Source organism: Saccostrea echinata, unplaced genomic scaffold (assembly GCF_033153115.1).
Source record: "Saccostrea echinata isolate AGI-Se365-2 ecotype Australia unplaced genomic scaffold, CSIRO_AGI_Sech_v1 ptg000001l, whole genome shotgun sequence".
In the NCBI taxonomy this organism is placed as follows: Eukaryota; Metazoa; Mollusca; class Bivalvia; order Ostreida; family Ostreidae; genus Saccostrea; species Saccostrea echinata.
The window spans coordinates 14,410,805-14,424,986 of record NW_026889750.1 but is presented as its reverse complement, the minus strand read 5'-3'; the positions used below and the strand labels follow the sequence as shown (position 1 = coordinate 14,424,986).

At 33.8% G+C, this 14,182-nt stretch overlaps 1 protein-coding gene across 1 annotated transcript in view; it reads left to right on the top strand.

Annotated features, from left to right (window-relative positions):
• Positions 1-2,388: 2,388 nt before the first annotated feature.
• LOC133185623 (transcription factor CP2-like) overlaps positions 2,389-14,182 on the top strand; it is a 486,219-nt gene continuing 474,425 nt past the window's right edge. The window contains exons 1-2 of the mRNA XM_061320938.1: positions 2,389-2,465; positions 9,622-9,803. Of these exons, the coding sequence (XP_061176922.1) occupies positions 9,628-9,803 (176 nt within the window). The 5' untranslated portion in view covers positions 2,389-2,465; positions 9,622-9,627. The remainder of the gene's footprint in view (positions 2,466-9,621; positions 9,804-14,182) is intronic.

Below are 14,182 nucleotides of genomic sequence, written 5' to 3'. Positions count from 1 at the left end.
AAAAAGGACATTTTTAAATTATATAGATCTACAAATTTATTACAAATTAAATACTGCTGAGTCACGATGAAACATATAGACAATTTTTTAGCGACACTGACCTCCTGTTAGGGGACAACTATTTATTTCTGAGGGAAAGAGGGGTGGTAAATTTTACCGAGTCAGATTGTTTATTTTCATGTCGATGAAGGACAGATTATTTATTTCCAAAAAGAAAAAAAACAAGGACAGGTTATTTATTTCTTCTTCACTGAAAAAAGTCTGACAAGCAAAAAGAAAAAAAAAGAAGAAAGAAAAACATCAAAGTTGAAAACTCCCATTCGGGGGGGGGGGGGGTACAGATTATTTATTTTCAACATTTTCGATGACAGATTATTTATTTCCAAAATCTGCAAGCCCCACCCCCACCCCATACCATCCCCGAATGAAATGTTCGTCCCCTAAGGGACAGCTTGTAATGCTCTTACCTACAGATTTTATTCACTCTGGTTTCCATGTCAAACTAGTAGAATTAAAGTTCTAAAAAAAAACTGGCTGTTGATTACGTCAGATAAAATTAATTTAAATTCTTGTCCCATTTACCCCTCTGAAAATGTGGTATGTAAAATAAATATTTTATTTAAATTTATACTGAAAATATACAGTAACTGTACTTAGCCGGGACGATATTTGGCAGAAATTCGTAGATTTGAAGGCCTTACTGGTCTAAATAAAAGCATTTTACATACTTGAATTACTTAGATTAGAGGATACCGTTTTCTGCCAGCACGCTGGAAAAGAAAAATACACAGCCAAATGTAAGGATAAGTTTAATCTACTGTTGTTTTACGTCCCTTGCGAGAATTCAATAATATATAAGACGTACAAAAAACCTAATCTAAAGAGAAACATGTCTAATAATCATTCCATTGATATTGAATTATTATGATACGATTCACGGGTCACTTGAAAGCAGATAGACGTGAATTTCTTTTTTATAAAAATTATTTTGTCTTATTTTTCCAATCTCCTATGCAGAGTTGTCGTTCGTTCTTCTCTCAGACACCTCTGCAATGGTCACGTCAAGATTTTTGACATAACGTTAAAAACATAACATTTCAAGGATTATTTCAAATTAAACTTATAGTTTTATATCTATTTAGTAAATATCTATCTTTAAGGACTATCATTACCCCAGACATTTAATTATAATGAATTAAAAGAAACGCACTATTTCTCGTGCTTATCACTGTGATATACGCGAGCCAACGACAGAGGTGAATGTATGAGCCGATGGTAGAGAGTGTTATTTTTCTGCACTGAATACCGGATAGATATTCAAGACGTCAAGCATGACGTCACGATATTTTATGACGTCGTTCTTAAAAATGTTACATTTTGCGATATAAATATTACATTTTCAACAGTGAAATACTGTGATTTATTTATTGAATAAAAGTGATATTCTCTCACAGTGTGAAAGGATACCAAAAATGATATTCTCTCACAGTGTGAAAGGATATCAAAGTAAAAAATAATTTCTGGCCTGTCATAAGATAGAGATATAGTAACTAAGCATCTTGATAGCTAAAACTGCAAATTTCTTCCTAAATATGTTGCTAAAATCTATGCTATGTAATGTTTTTAATCTGACACACAAAAAATCCTGTCCCACTCGTGAAATTAATTCCATATTCATCTACAAAACATTGAATATCCTCTATTTATAAAGCAATTATCCACATTAAATAACGCGAAAACTAACCTGAAGACATATTAATTTTATCACATTAATTTATTTCAAATCAATTCTTTGTTAAAATACCAATGGGGAAACAATTTCGTCTGCACCATTTAAAAGTTATTGAAAAGTTTTTAAACAAAATCTTGCCTCAAAAGAGCCGAAAACGACGTTTTTCTTATATAATTCAATAGAATACCGTCAAAAATGTTACGACAACAATGGCATGTTTGAGATTTAATTACACAAAAACGGTGCAGACGAATTTTATAAAATTTTCAGAGAATGTAAAACGAAGGTATAGGATTCATATAACTAATTTTCATGGTATGTTTTCGGACACTTTTAAATGACCTGCAAACCCACGACCTACGTTAACGTACTAAAAAAATACCGTCCGTGGTTCGTGTACGAATCGGTTTGTGTATGAATTGACTAATCAATTTTTTTTTTTCAAAATATTTCCAAATCTTAGTGTGCATATTATAGCCTAACTGAAAAGTATCATTTACTTACAAGTTATCATTACATTCTATGAAGGAGTCAACTTGTAATGTTCAAGAGTCTTGGTTACTTGTTGACTTTTACCGTTTGCTTACGAGTTGACGTATTCGGTATTGGGTTAGAGTTGACTTGATTACGAGTCGGTCAGGTTACAAGTTGACCAGAAACCGCAGCATTGACTCGAAGGACTTTTTTCCCCTCTGTAAATAATATAAACTGTTGTCTATTTGGTATTTAAAAGGTCAGTGTAAGCATACATTATCACTTAAAAGACTTTTTACTGCTTTTACTACAACGAATGCATTGTCATCAGTTTATTATATGTATTATTATCTGTATGATATATAGACTGCTGAATGGAGGGACTGATGTATAGATAGTTTTCAGTAGGCCCAAATTATCAAGAGTTATTTCCCTTTGACCGCCATATTGGAGGTCAACATGCTCATATTCCTTCATTATTCAACCAACTTTAACTTTATATACTGGCCATTGTGGGGTAGGCAGCATTGTTTTTCTAAAAAATATACATTTGGTAAAGCCTCCTTTTTTTCATAATTTTTATTCCATAAAGATTTTCCTCCAAATATTTCTGCTACACCCTCTTAAATTTGGTAAGACAAAGAGGAAAAATTACCAGGTTGACCACCAAAATGGCGGCCAAGGGAAATAACTCGAAGAGAAAATATGTCATATGAAAACTATCTATTGTACAGTTGCACAATCATGTTCGGACTAATATGTTCAAATGAGATATAATAGGCCTTTTGGGAAATAATATCCCAAATGTAGATATATTTACTGTGCAAAAATGAAGATTTTTCTTTTTATTTCATTTTACTTATTGACAAAAAAACTGCATGTGGTGCAAGTCATACATACAGTATACATGTACAAATATATAGATTTTCTACTGTTAAATGCATCACATATGAAGTTAAAAATATTTCTTGTTGATTTAACCTATACAAGCATTAATATGTTGACGGTGTGACCTTTAGGGCAAGCGTATTGTTCTGTAGGAATTAAGGCTGGACCATAGGGACTTGCTCCCGGTGTGTAATAATTATTTATCAAAAAAAATCATATACGGTAATACTAAAACAACACAAGGGAGGACGCCATTTTGGACCCCTTCCTCGCTTAAACCTTTGTTTTCATTATATTTTCCTGTATTTTACTGACTCACTGCCTCGGATCTGTCAAGTAATGATTCTTCTAGGACATAATGCTTAAATTTTCCCCTTGGAGCCTCTACAATACACATTTCAGACTAATAATAATCCAAACTCGCTCTTTAGGATAGTTGATAGGGACAGAAAACGAAAACACATTCGAAAATCTCGGGTTTTTTCTACTAGTTAACACAGCTGCTAATTATAAATTTGAAAAAAACCGCGTTCTAATTCCGTATTCGAATGTAAAACGCCGAGGTTACTTTCGTTTTCTGTCCCTATCAACTGTCCTAAAGAGCGAGTTTGGATTATTATTAGTCTGAAATGTGTATTGTAGAGGCTCCAAGGGGAAAATTTAAGCATTATGTCTTAGAAGAATCATTACTTGACAGATCTGAGGCGGTGAGTCAGTAAAATAGGGGAAAATATAACGAAAACAGAGGTTGAAGCGAGGAAGGGGTCCAAAATGGCGTCCTCCCTTGTGTTGTTTTAGTATTACCGTATATGATTTTTTAAAATAAATAATTATTACACGCCGGGAGCAAGCCCCTGTGGCTGGACTGAGGACATCGGCCTGTATAGCTCAGTGGTTAGAGAACCTGACTAGTAATGCAGGGGTCCCGGGTTCAGCCATATGTTTTTCATTATATATATATTTATGAATTTTCAATGTATATTAACTCATTCCTCCTTTCCATACTACAGTTCACTTAATTTTAAGATCCACCTCTTTAAAATGCGTGAGAGATTTGGAACGTCTATAGACTGTGACGTCACATGACATCATATGTTAGCTGCATTTCCATAAACAAAGTTTGAAAAGTACAAAAATTTTAACAAAGAATGTTTAATCTATCTGTATGCAATATCCATTTTGTTTTTATATGAGTTTATTTTTTGTGAATTTTTAGTTGTTGTTACTGCGTGAACGAAGTTAGCAGCGAGAACAACAAGCGATGTATTGTGGGTCCAGAATTACTGCGGAAAAAAATTCTATTGAATGAATGTGCAGTAGTCCGAATTTTCTCATCGCCCAGGTGTTGTCGTTAGAGCTTGCAGTGACAAGCAGCGTGCGCTCGCTATTTAAAAGTGTACAATATTCACTTCGCATTTGTTTATAAAGAGACATGCAAATAAAAAATGATGTTTACCTTCAACAACATTGTGACAGTTAATACAATATCTGTCATCCCTTGGAATAATTGGATTACAATATCCGCCAACCACTATCTGTAATTTTTGGGCACTTATTCTTAATTGAGTAAAAAAAGAACGAAGATTCTTGGAAATGGAAAAATTTAAGTATGGTTGAATTTCAAGCTTGTTTAGATTTTGTGAACTTATTAATTGGCTGTAGAATGACAATTTCCATTACCCTTAATTTTTTTTTTATATTTTTATTGTCTCTGAAAACTATATTATCAAAATACATTTCAAATTATCTTCAAAATCATTTATAGATACTGTATTAGCATTTGAACCAATAACATCATCAATCATTCTTCATATACAGTTTTGCCAACATGTTTTTCCATTTCCTGCAAGTTTTTCATCCTATAAATACTAGTATGCATGTTGTAAAAGCAAGTTTGAGTTCTCCTGATCTGAAACAATTTTCTGTAATCTGTAATAATAACTATATAATAATTTATAAGGGGGGGGGCTATGTCTGAAAAGTCTTTGTGTAAAATTTTTGAAACATTGTTATTCTTTTCGTCGGAGTAGCGATAACAAGGTTTTTCGCACCGAGGGGCAATAACTTCTAAAGGGGTCAATCTTGGGGGACAAGAATGAAATCTTTGAACTCATTTTAAGAGGACATATTAAAGATGCAAAGATATATAGTATATGTTGAAAGACAAAAGAGCTATAAAAAGAGCTAATTTTCTTATATTTTGAATGACCTTGACCTTTGACCTTCACAAAAATTTCAAGGTCAGAGGTCACAAAATCTAGTGCAGTTGGTCCCATGTCTTTATGACTTATCGTTTAGAGAATTTCGTCATTATTCGTAAACATCAAAAACTCTCAGGGGCAGTAATTTATTAAAGGGCTCGACAAATCGTTTCGCAATGAAAAGATTGAAAAGTCTTCTCAAGTAGTCGAAAACATTGGTGAAGGTTCTGTATCTCTACGAATACTTTTATAAGCATTGGAACAATCTTGCAGCTTATGGTTCAGTTCGGGGTGACATACACTATTGCTTGCAATAGCAGATTTTCTAGTTTTTATTGACTTAGTCATTTCGGGTTCATGTCTAAGGTTTGAGACATAGAATCTAGAACATCTGTACAAAAATGTGAACTACAGCTTAAAACTACTCATTAGAAACCAAAAAAAAAAAAATCACAAAGTATTTAAAACAGTTTTTACATTACACAGCAGATAGTGTAAATCCATTTGTCCCTTGGGAGTAATGAGTGGACATGCATCCAGTTAAAGATTATAATTAATGGGTTCAGTATGGGAAGCTGTTAGGGCATCTCTGATCAAGCAGGTCTTATCTATATCTCCTGAGAATTGGGCAGAAAGAAATAAAGACCTCTGTTGTCTAAGTCTCTTAATTGTAATTTATGTCTGTCAAAATACATAGTTTCAGGAACTAGCCTTTTATTTTTAAAACGAGTTTGATATAAAGGTATTAAGATCAATTTGATTTTGTATAATTAATTATGATATTTTTTTTTTCAACAATCAGTTTGCAGAGTGTCATGTCTCACAAAGATGACAGATAGTTGCAAACTATTTTTTCAATGTAATATTAGGCTGCACCTTTGTAATTAAATTTTCACTCTGAAATGTTTAAGCAAATTGTGAACACCTCTCACATCTAGAAAACATTGATTTGGTACCTTCTCTGAAAAACCCAGGGGGGGGGGGGATTTGTCCCTTTTGGACAGTTCTAGTTCAGTGCTGTTTTAGAATATATTACCAAATCATTGTCTTTTCGTACTAGTTTAAAACTGGTGGATATTTCTAATTTAAAATCACGTTAAACAGCACCGAAATCAGCCTGGATTTTAAACAATTGGAGATTTTTAAGATAACTGAAATCCAGAAAAGTCGTACTGTACCTATTTGAGTTTCGTCTATTTAAATAAGGGGGAGGAGACATTTAAATCGACACAAACTAGGTAAACCTGGTGGTGGATCATGGACGGGCGCGTTTGCCGAATGATATATCTTGTGTTATTTTATCTATGGAAAAAAAATCGAATGAAGCTGTATAGTGCCTATAGGTGTCCTAACAGTATTTCACTTGAGGTTCACGTCAAATCATGGCTGACGCAAAATAATTCCTGAATCTTCCCTTCCGATTCGGGCATTTGAACACGAGACTGGAGCTGAATTTTTTTCTGAGATGAAAAACAATATGTAAACTTCCTGTATTGACTAGATTCATTATAATTTAGGGCGTGCTGATTTTTCTATGTACTGTATTTGAGTGTGGAGTGATTAGGTCCTGGACTTGATTTTCAAGCACCTGCTCGACTTCGACCGAAACAAACTTGCGTGCCTTGCTGGATGGCTACGTATTTTTTGGTACTAAAATCTTAATAAAGAATTGTTTTACAAGATCTGAAAAGGAAACTTCTCAAAAGTTTGTTTTCAATTAATACCACCTACTCAAAGTTGCGCATTTTTGGTAAGAATATATAGCAAAATTTAATACTGTTGTGCAACCTATACCCACATTGATCAAACTAAGAATTTTACACGCTTGCCTTTGAAATAATAGAGTAAATATTAACATTAGTTTCTTATAATTATTAATTGCAAAGGGCATTTAGGTGTGAAGTGTCTTGCTGTACTGTAGTTTAAAATCATTATTAGATTTTTTTTGTTATCAATGTTATTTGAAAGCTGAATATATAAGTAACATTGAGTTAAAGATTTTGCACTTCATTTTCATTTAGCCTTGTAATAATTAACTTTAATTGTTGATTAATTTTTTTCCTTCCATCTGCATTTTTAAGAACCCAATTGGAAACAAGCTCTGAAGCTTTAATGGGTTATCCTGATATAAAATATACATACATGCATGTAATGTTTTGTACTTGTTTATTAATATTATGGATTTCAATATATACCGGCACTATTGTCTTTCATGAATGCTAAAAATATTGGACACTTTTATGTATGATGACATCTTAAATGACACTAAATTCTCTTTACCCTCCCGTTGTTCCTAAAACCAAATACATACAGAAATCTCTAAGCAACACGACTTTGGCGAATGATATAAAACATGGCCAGTGATATTTCTACCTTTTTTAAAAGGGGCCTGGGCCTTTACACTTGGGAAAAATCATCAACATTTGTGTCAAATTGGGAAAAATCAATAAGATTGAAATTAAGTAAAATAAAATATATAAGTAAATGTAACATCATTTATTCAAAATATTTACTTCAAAATGACAAATTAGACACAGTTGTTCATTTTTAACTTTTTTTTTAATCTTTGAAAGTTGTCATGTTGACCATCCTATATTTCCATCTTTGTTTTTTTTTTTTGCCATAAAGATAAACATAAGAGAAAATCCTACTCATAATAGCCATTGAAGATCATGATGGAATAATCTGACATGATTTATAACAAATCATTTTTTTTTTATAACTCATTATTAAAGCTTTCTAAATATTGCCCTGATCCCCTGATCATATTGCTGCAATTACCCTGCAATATTAGTTGCATCTGCCAGGTGTAGATCCATAGAATCAGGGATGCTTGTTGTAGAACAACTAGTACTTGGATTTACAAATAAACCTATGTTTCACTGGTTCACATGCATCTTACACTTTCTTATGATGTATTTACACACAAGTTTGATGTTTGACATGATTCTTGTGTTTTTCTAATTGTCTTGTAAACGCACAAAATAATCTTCTCTTCCTCACTATTGTTTTAAGAGTCTGAATGACCGAAAACAATAGCGTTCCATTTTAGATAAGTTGTAAATTATAAAAAATTCAATATAACAAAAAAAAAAAACAATGGTTTTATTTTGGGAAAAAAGCAACTGAGATTGGGAAAAAATCGGTAATTTTTGATAGGGGAAAGTGCCGATATTCGGACCTAAAATGGGTGTAGAAAAATCACTGATGGCTATTTTTACAGTGAGTACCTTTGAGGAATGTTTACCTGGGTAGAACTCACATGACTATTTCAAATAATTTATTCCACAGGTGGGTTCAACAAAGGTCATACAGGTAAATAGCTTTTACTTTGCTATAGAAAAACATTGAACTTTTCATACATTTTTAATATTTTAAGTACCAGCCTAATCTTGTACAAATTTCCTACTGTCACACAAGTTTTATAAATGTATAATGCATCTTCTGTCATTCGCACAAGTTTGTACAACGTTAGGCTGACAGTAAACAAAAGCATTGAAATGGATGACCGTCCTCAATTTACTTTAGAAAACACGAATGTCGGCTGACCCCAGTACCACATTGTATGGCTTTGCTCTTTGTATATTCATGAGTTTCAGCAATAAAGAACAAGGTTCACTTAGAGCCTTTTTTTGGCCCTTTCAAAATTTCTGAAAAACTGAAACTGCTAAGTTTTAGTTTTCAATGCATTAAATTTCATTTAGACATTTGGCAATTGCGAATCTACCAAAAATGACATAATTTTCTGGCTAGTCAATGCATTATGACATCATGAAATGTGTCATTTTCCTCATATCCTGAACAATTCTACAAAAACAGCCAATTTTTAAAACTATTTTTCGATATTTAATATAGAGCGCAATCTCTGATCTAAAATATGCAATTATTTACTGATAGAACTGGTTCTGAGGATTACAAAACCTGTTTTATTTTTTAGATCACAGGGTGCACTCATATTATTTTTCTTCTCTGAAAGTACTTAAATATACCTGTTTTCCTTAAATTTCAAGAACTATGCAATTCCATAAAGCTTGTTTTCCAAGACCTGGACTTTAAGGAGAAAATTTTAATAGGAAATGAAAGCACTAAGTCTCTACTTTATCTTGATGTTTAAAATGGAACATAGGTGTTAGTCAATAAATTGGTATAACTACAGGGCCATTTTATGCATTAGCTCTTTGTTGATTCTCATGGTTTAGATATCAATTAATGATCTGAGATGAAAAATTATGCTAAATTTGATTATTCTTTTTTTTACCATTTTAACAGGGCCCATTAGTGCACTCGTTCTCTTTCCTGACTTGTGAATTATATTTCATCATTTAGATACCAATGTCATTTGGATGGTCTTTGAATGATGTGGTCACCCAAGGAAACAAACGTTCGAAAATGTCTCATCATGTTCCCACCATAACCAGCTGGGACATCAATGATTCCTTGGCTGCAGACTTTGATGGATCTCTCTCAGGCCTTGGTTCTGAGCTTGGAACAACAAGTTACAATATGAGGTACAAGTGTTAGAAATGGGCAAATGTAATTTATATGATTGAGCTAAAAGGAATCTCTGTAAGGTTGAAAGGTTTGTTATGATAAAGATTTATCAATATTGTAAGGTAGGAAGTCATGCTTTCATTAGCTTCTGCTTCCTTAATGCTATTTGTGATTATCAATAAAATATAAATTTAAAGCAAACTTTTTTAAAAATATACATTTGCTTGTTTTTAAAATGGGAAAGGGGTTCAGAAAAATCAGTGTCTGTGAAAGAAATTATTGTTCTACTAGGTAAGAAAGAATGATGTAATGACTGAAAGACATGAACAGGAACTTATTGAGTTCCTTTACAGTACTGCACTGTTGTCAAAGACCTTTGAAGTTAAGCACTAAGATTGGTTCATTGTCATGCCCACGTAGGTGAGATTATGATGATGATCATCCTGTGTGATAACTTTAGAAAACTAATAATTAGTTTTATTCATCCCCCCAGCTTGAAAAGCAGTATAGTGATATAGTGATGGGGTGTCTGCCCAAATGTCTGCAACTCCTCCTATATCACTAAATAGAATTTAATGAGACTCTCACAGAATCATTATTACATAATGCCATTGTGCACCTTCTATTTTACAATTTCATAGGACAGATATTTGGGGTTTCTCACAATGCCATTCTTTCTATAATATTGAGGGTCTTCCTCACTTCTCTGCTACTCCTGTGGTGGTGCATTTTGTCGTTTTGTACATATTGTCGTCAGCAACAATATGTACCTACCCTCACTGCACAAACTGTCATCCATCGGTACATATTGTCACTGGCTGAAAACTTGCACATGTACATATTGTTGCTGGTGACATTATGTGCCTTACCGTCTCTGCACATTTTGTTGCACAGATATTGTTGCTTAAAGATTTTGTTGTTGTCTTTTGGTAGTTTTGTGAATGTTATTGGTGCGTAAATCACACAGTTTTGTCTCGTATGCTGTTTTATGCAGCATGTTTGTGACGGTACATTTGTCGTCAAGTACATATTGTCGTCCATCAATAAATTTCGCATGACAATGCTTCCATACAGTATCATTTTTATGAGAAATCACTGTTTATGAGAAGAATTTTTTAAAGAATTTTCCTATATATTGCTATGTAAAACTATGATCACCCATAGCGACTCCATTTTAGGCCTGGGGTCATGATTTGAAGATACTTGAATTTACACTTCCTGAGGATATTTCATATAAACATTAGTAATCATTTAATCACTAGCCTACTGCTGTTCTCAGTGGTGGATCCAGAAATTTCAGAACTGGGGTGGGGGTTGCAGTTCAGATATTTTATTTTTTTGACAAGCAAAAAAGGTCAATTGTGAGTGAAGGTGTGTTACTGTATATGTTAAGTAAATTATTTAATTATGAAATTTTACCTGTGGACTAAATTGACAGTATATACAAGGTAAACAAACAGAATTTAAAAAAGCCAAAAGAAAAGAAAGAAAAAGGTTGGGGTTTTGCGCCAGTGCTAGATCCACCTTTGGTTTTTGAGAAGATCTTTAAAGATTTTCTGTATATATTCCTATGTAAAACTTTGACCACCCATTGTGGCCTCATCCTACCCCTAGGGGTCATGATTTGAACAAAATTGATTTTGTTTTTGTTTGTTTGTTGTTTTTACATCCCTCTCAAAAATTTTTCACTCATATTGAGAAGCCAACACTTGCTGGTGGAGGGCTGTGATCAGAAATGTTCACTTATTTTTCTGCCAGACACTTTGTCTATCCTTCTGCCTGTCTGTGTTTTTCTGTGTGTATCAATCTCTCTCTCTCTCTCTCTTCATGACCTTAGTAAATATTCTTCAACACAATTCATGTATATGGATGACAAAATGTACAAATGTTCATGGTACATATTGTCGCCAACGACAGACTGTGGCAATGCCTGACTGTACATTTTGTCATCCATTACACAGGAAGAAAAAATGGCTTGTCTCCGTACATATTGTTGCCGGTGACAATATGTACCAATATTAACAATGGACGACAATATGTGCAGTTGAAGGTAGGTACGTATTGTCGCTGACAACAATATGTGCAAAAGGACAATTTGTACTGTCACATACTCCTTCTACACCGCTGAATATTTGGGATTTCCCATAACAAACAAGAAGTCTGTGAGCCAATGCTCACTAATAATACCCCCGCTCTGATGTTAATACTCGATCAAGTTCAGTTACGGACAAACACAGTGATAATCAAGAAATTGACATCGGATTTGTAAAAAATGAATCCCATTATATGGCATGCCTAAACAAATATTGTGCTAAAATTTCAAGCATCTGCCATGAGTATTTGCTGAGAAAACTACGACCAAAATTTGTTATGTATGGTACGGACAGACACACGAATAAACAGGAAGTTGACATCGGATTTGTAGAAAAATGTTGAATCCCAACGTATGGCATGCCTAAACAAAGAGTGTGTTAAAATTTCAAGCACCTGGGATGAGTAGTTGCTGAAAAAACTACGACCAAAATTTGTTATGTATGGTATGGACAGACGCACGGATAAACAGGAAGTTGACATCAGATTCGTACAAAAATGAATCCCACCATATGGCATGCCTAAACAAAGATTGTGCTAAAATTTCAAGCATCTGCGATGAGTAGTTGCTGAGAAAACTACGACCAAAATTTGTTATGTATGGTACGGACAGACGCACTGATAAGCAGGAAGTTGATATCGAATTCGTACAAAAATGAATCCCACCATATGGCATGCCTAAACAAAGATTGTGCTAAAATTTCAAGCATCTGCGTTGAGTAGTTGCTGAGAAAACTGCGACCAAAATTTGTTATGTATGGCATGGACAGGCGCACGGATAAACAGGAAGTTGACATCGAATTCGTACAAAAATGAATCCCACCATATGGCATGCCTAAACAAAGATTGTGCTAAAATTTCAAGCATCTGCAATGAGTAGTTGCTGAGAAAACTGCGACCAAAATTTGTTACAGACAAACAGACACACAGACAGACAGACAGACAGACACACAAGGGTAAAACAGTATACCCCCCTCTCCTTCGGAGCGGGGGTATAAAAATGCATTTTGCCATTATACTCATTGGAAGGGGGGGGGGGGATGAAATACTGAGATAGCGAACAGTAATAATAATAATAATAAAAAATAATTACTTTTATTTATCCAGGATTACACAATTAGCATAAAGCTAGTTTTCATTGTGGTCCTGCATCAACACATATTTACAATCATATATAGGCATATAAAATTAGCATCAAATATAAACATGTAATAAGTACAATCACATGACATATATGTACATGTAGAATCATTTTTGGGTACAGCCCACTAATTGTTTTCCCATAGGCGGCAATGTTAATGTTTCTTCACATAGCAATGTCCCTAATTTTCGTTCAGCATCGAGTGACCCCTCAAATCAAAGCACATCAAGTTGTCTTTCCTTGGTTAAAATCTCGAGGTGGCATGTCGGATTCGTTTCCCGGCAAAATGTGTCTGTCTGTGTTAACCTCTGAAAATGAAAGTGAAAGTAGGGGATTTCAAGACTTCTCACTGGTGTTATAATACATAAAATAATTCTGCTGATCTTCTTGATAAATTACATCTGCCAAGCTTTTTTGCAAGGGAACATACTCCTTATCAACAAGTATGAGGCTCAGTTTAATACCTTATCACAGTATTTTTAATTCAGGTCTACAAATTAAGGAACTTGTAATTTTTTCTGCATTACTTTCTTCTCCTACTGATTCTAAAAATAATTAGAGGTATGTACCTATTTGTAAAAATACACTCATAAATTGGCACACTAGTATTCATTTTGAGAGGTTTGTGCTCACAGTACTTCTAGTTTCATTTTCAAGTGAGTTATTTAGTTACAATCTCTCAGATTGCTATGGGGAACAAAATGGACATTATTTTTGTTGCTGCATTTAATAATCTCAGGTTATATTAGAGTAGTTTGCCTTGGCAATATATCACCCTGCTTAAAACATACTTTGATTTGCTTGATTTTTCTTTGAAGGGAAAATATTTTTAGCTCACCTGAGCTGAAAGCTCAAGTGACCTTTTTTGATCACCTGTTGTCCATTGTCTGTCTAGCTGTCCATCCATCTGTCCATCTTTTCACATTTTCAACTTCTTCTCAAGAACCACTGGGCCAATTTTAACCAAAGTTGGTACAAAGCATCCTTGGGTGAAGGGAAGTTTAAATTGTTACATGAAGGGCCAAGCCACCTTAAAAGGGGAGATAATAAAGAAAAAACAAAAATAGGGTGGTGTCATTATAATATCCTTATCAAGAACCACTGGGCCAAAAAAGCTGAAACTTGTACAGAAGCATCCTGGGGTAGTGTAGATTCTAAATTGTT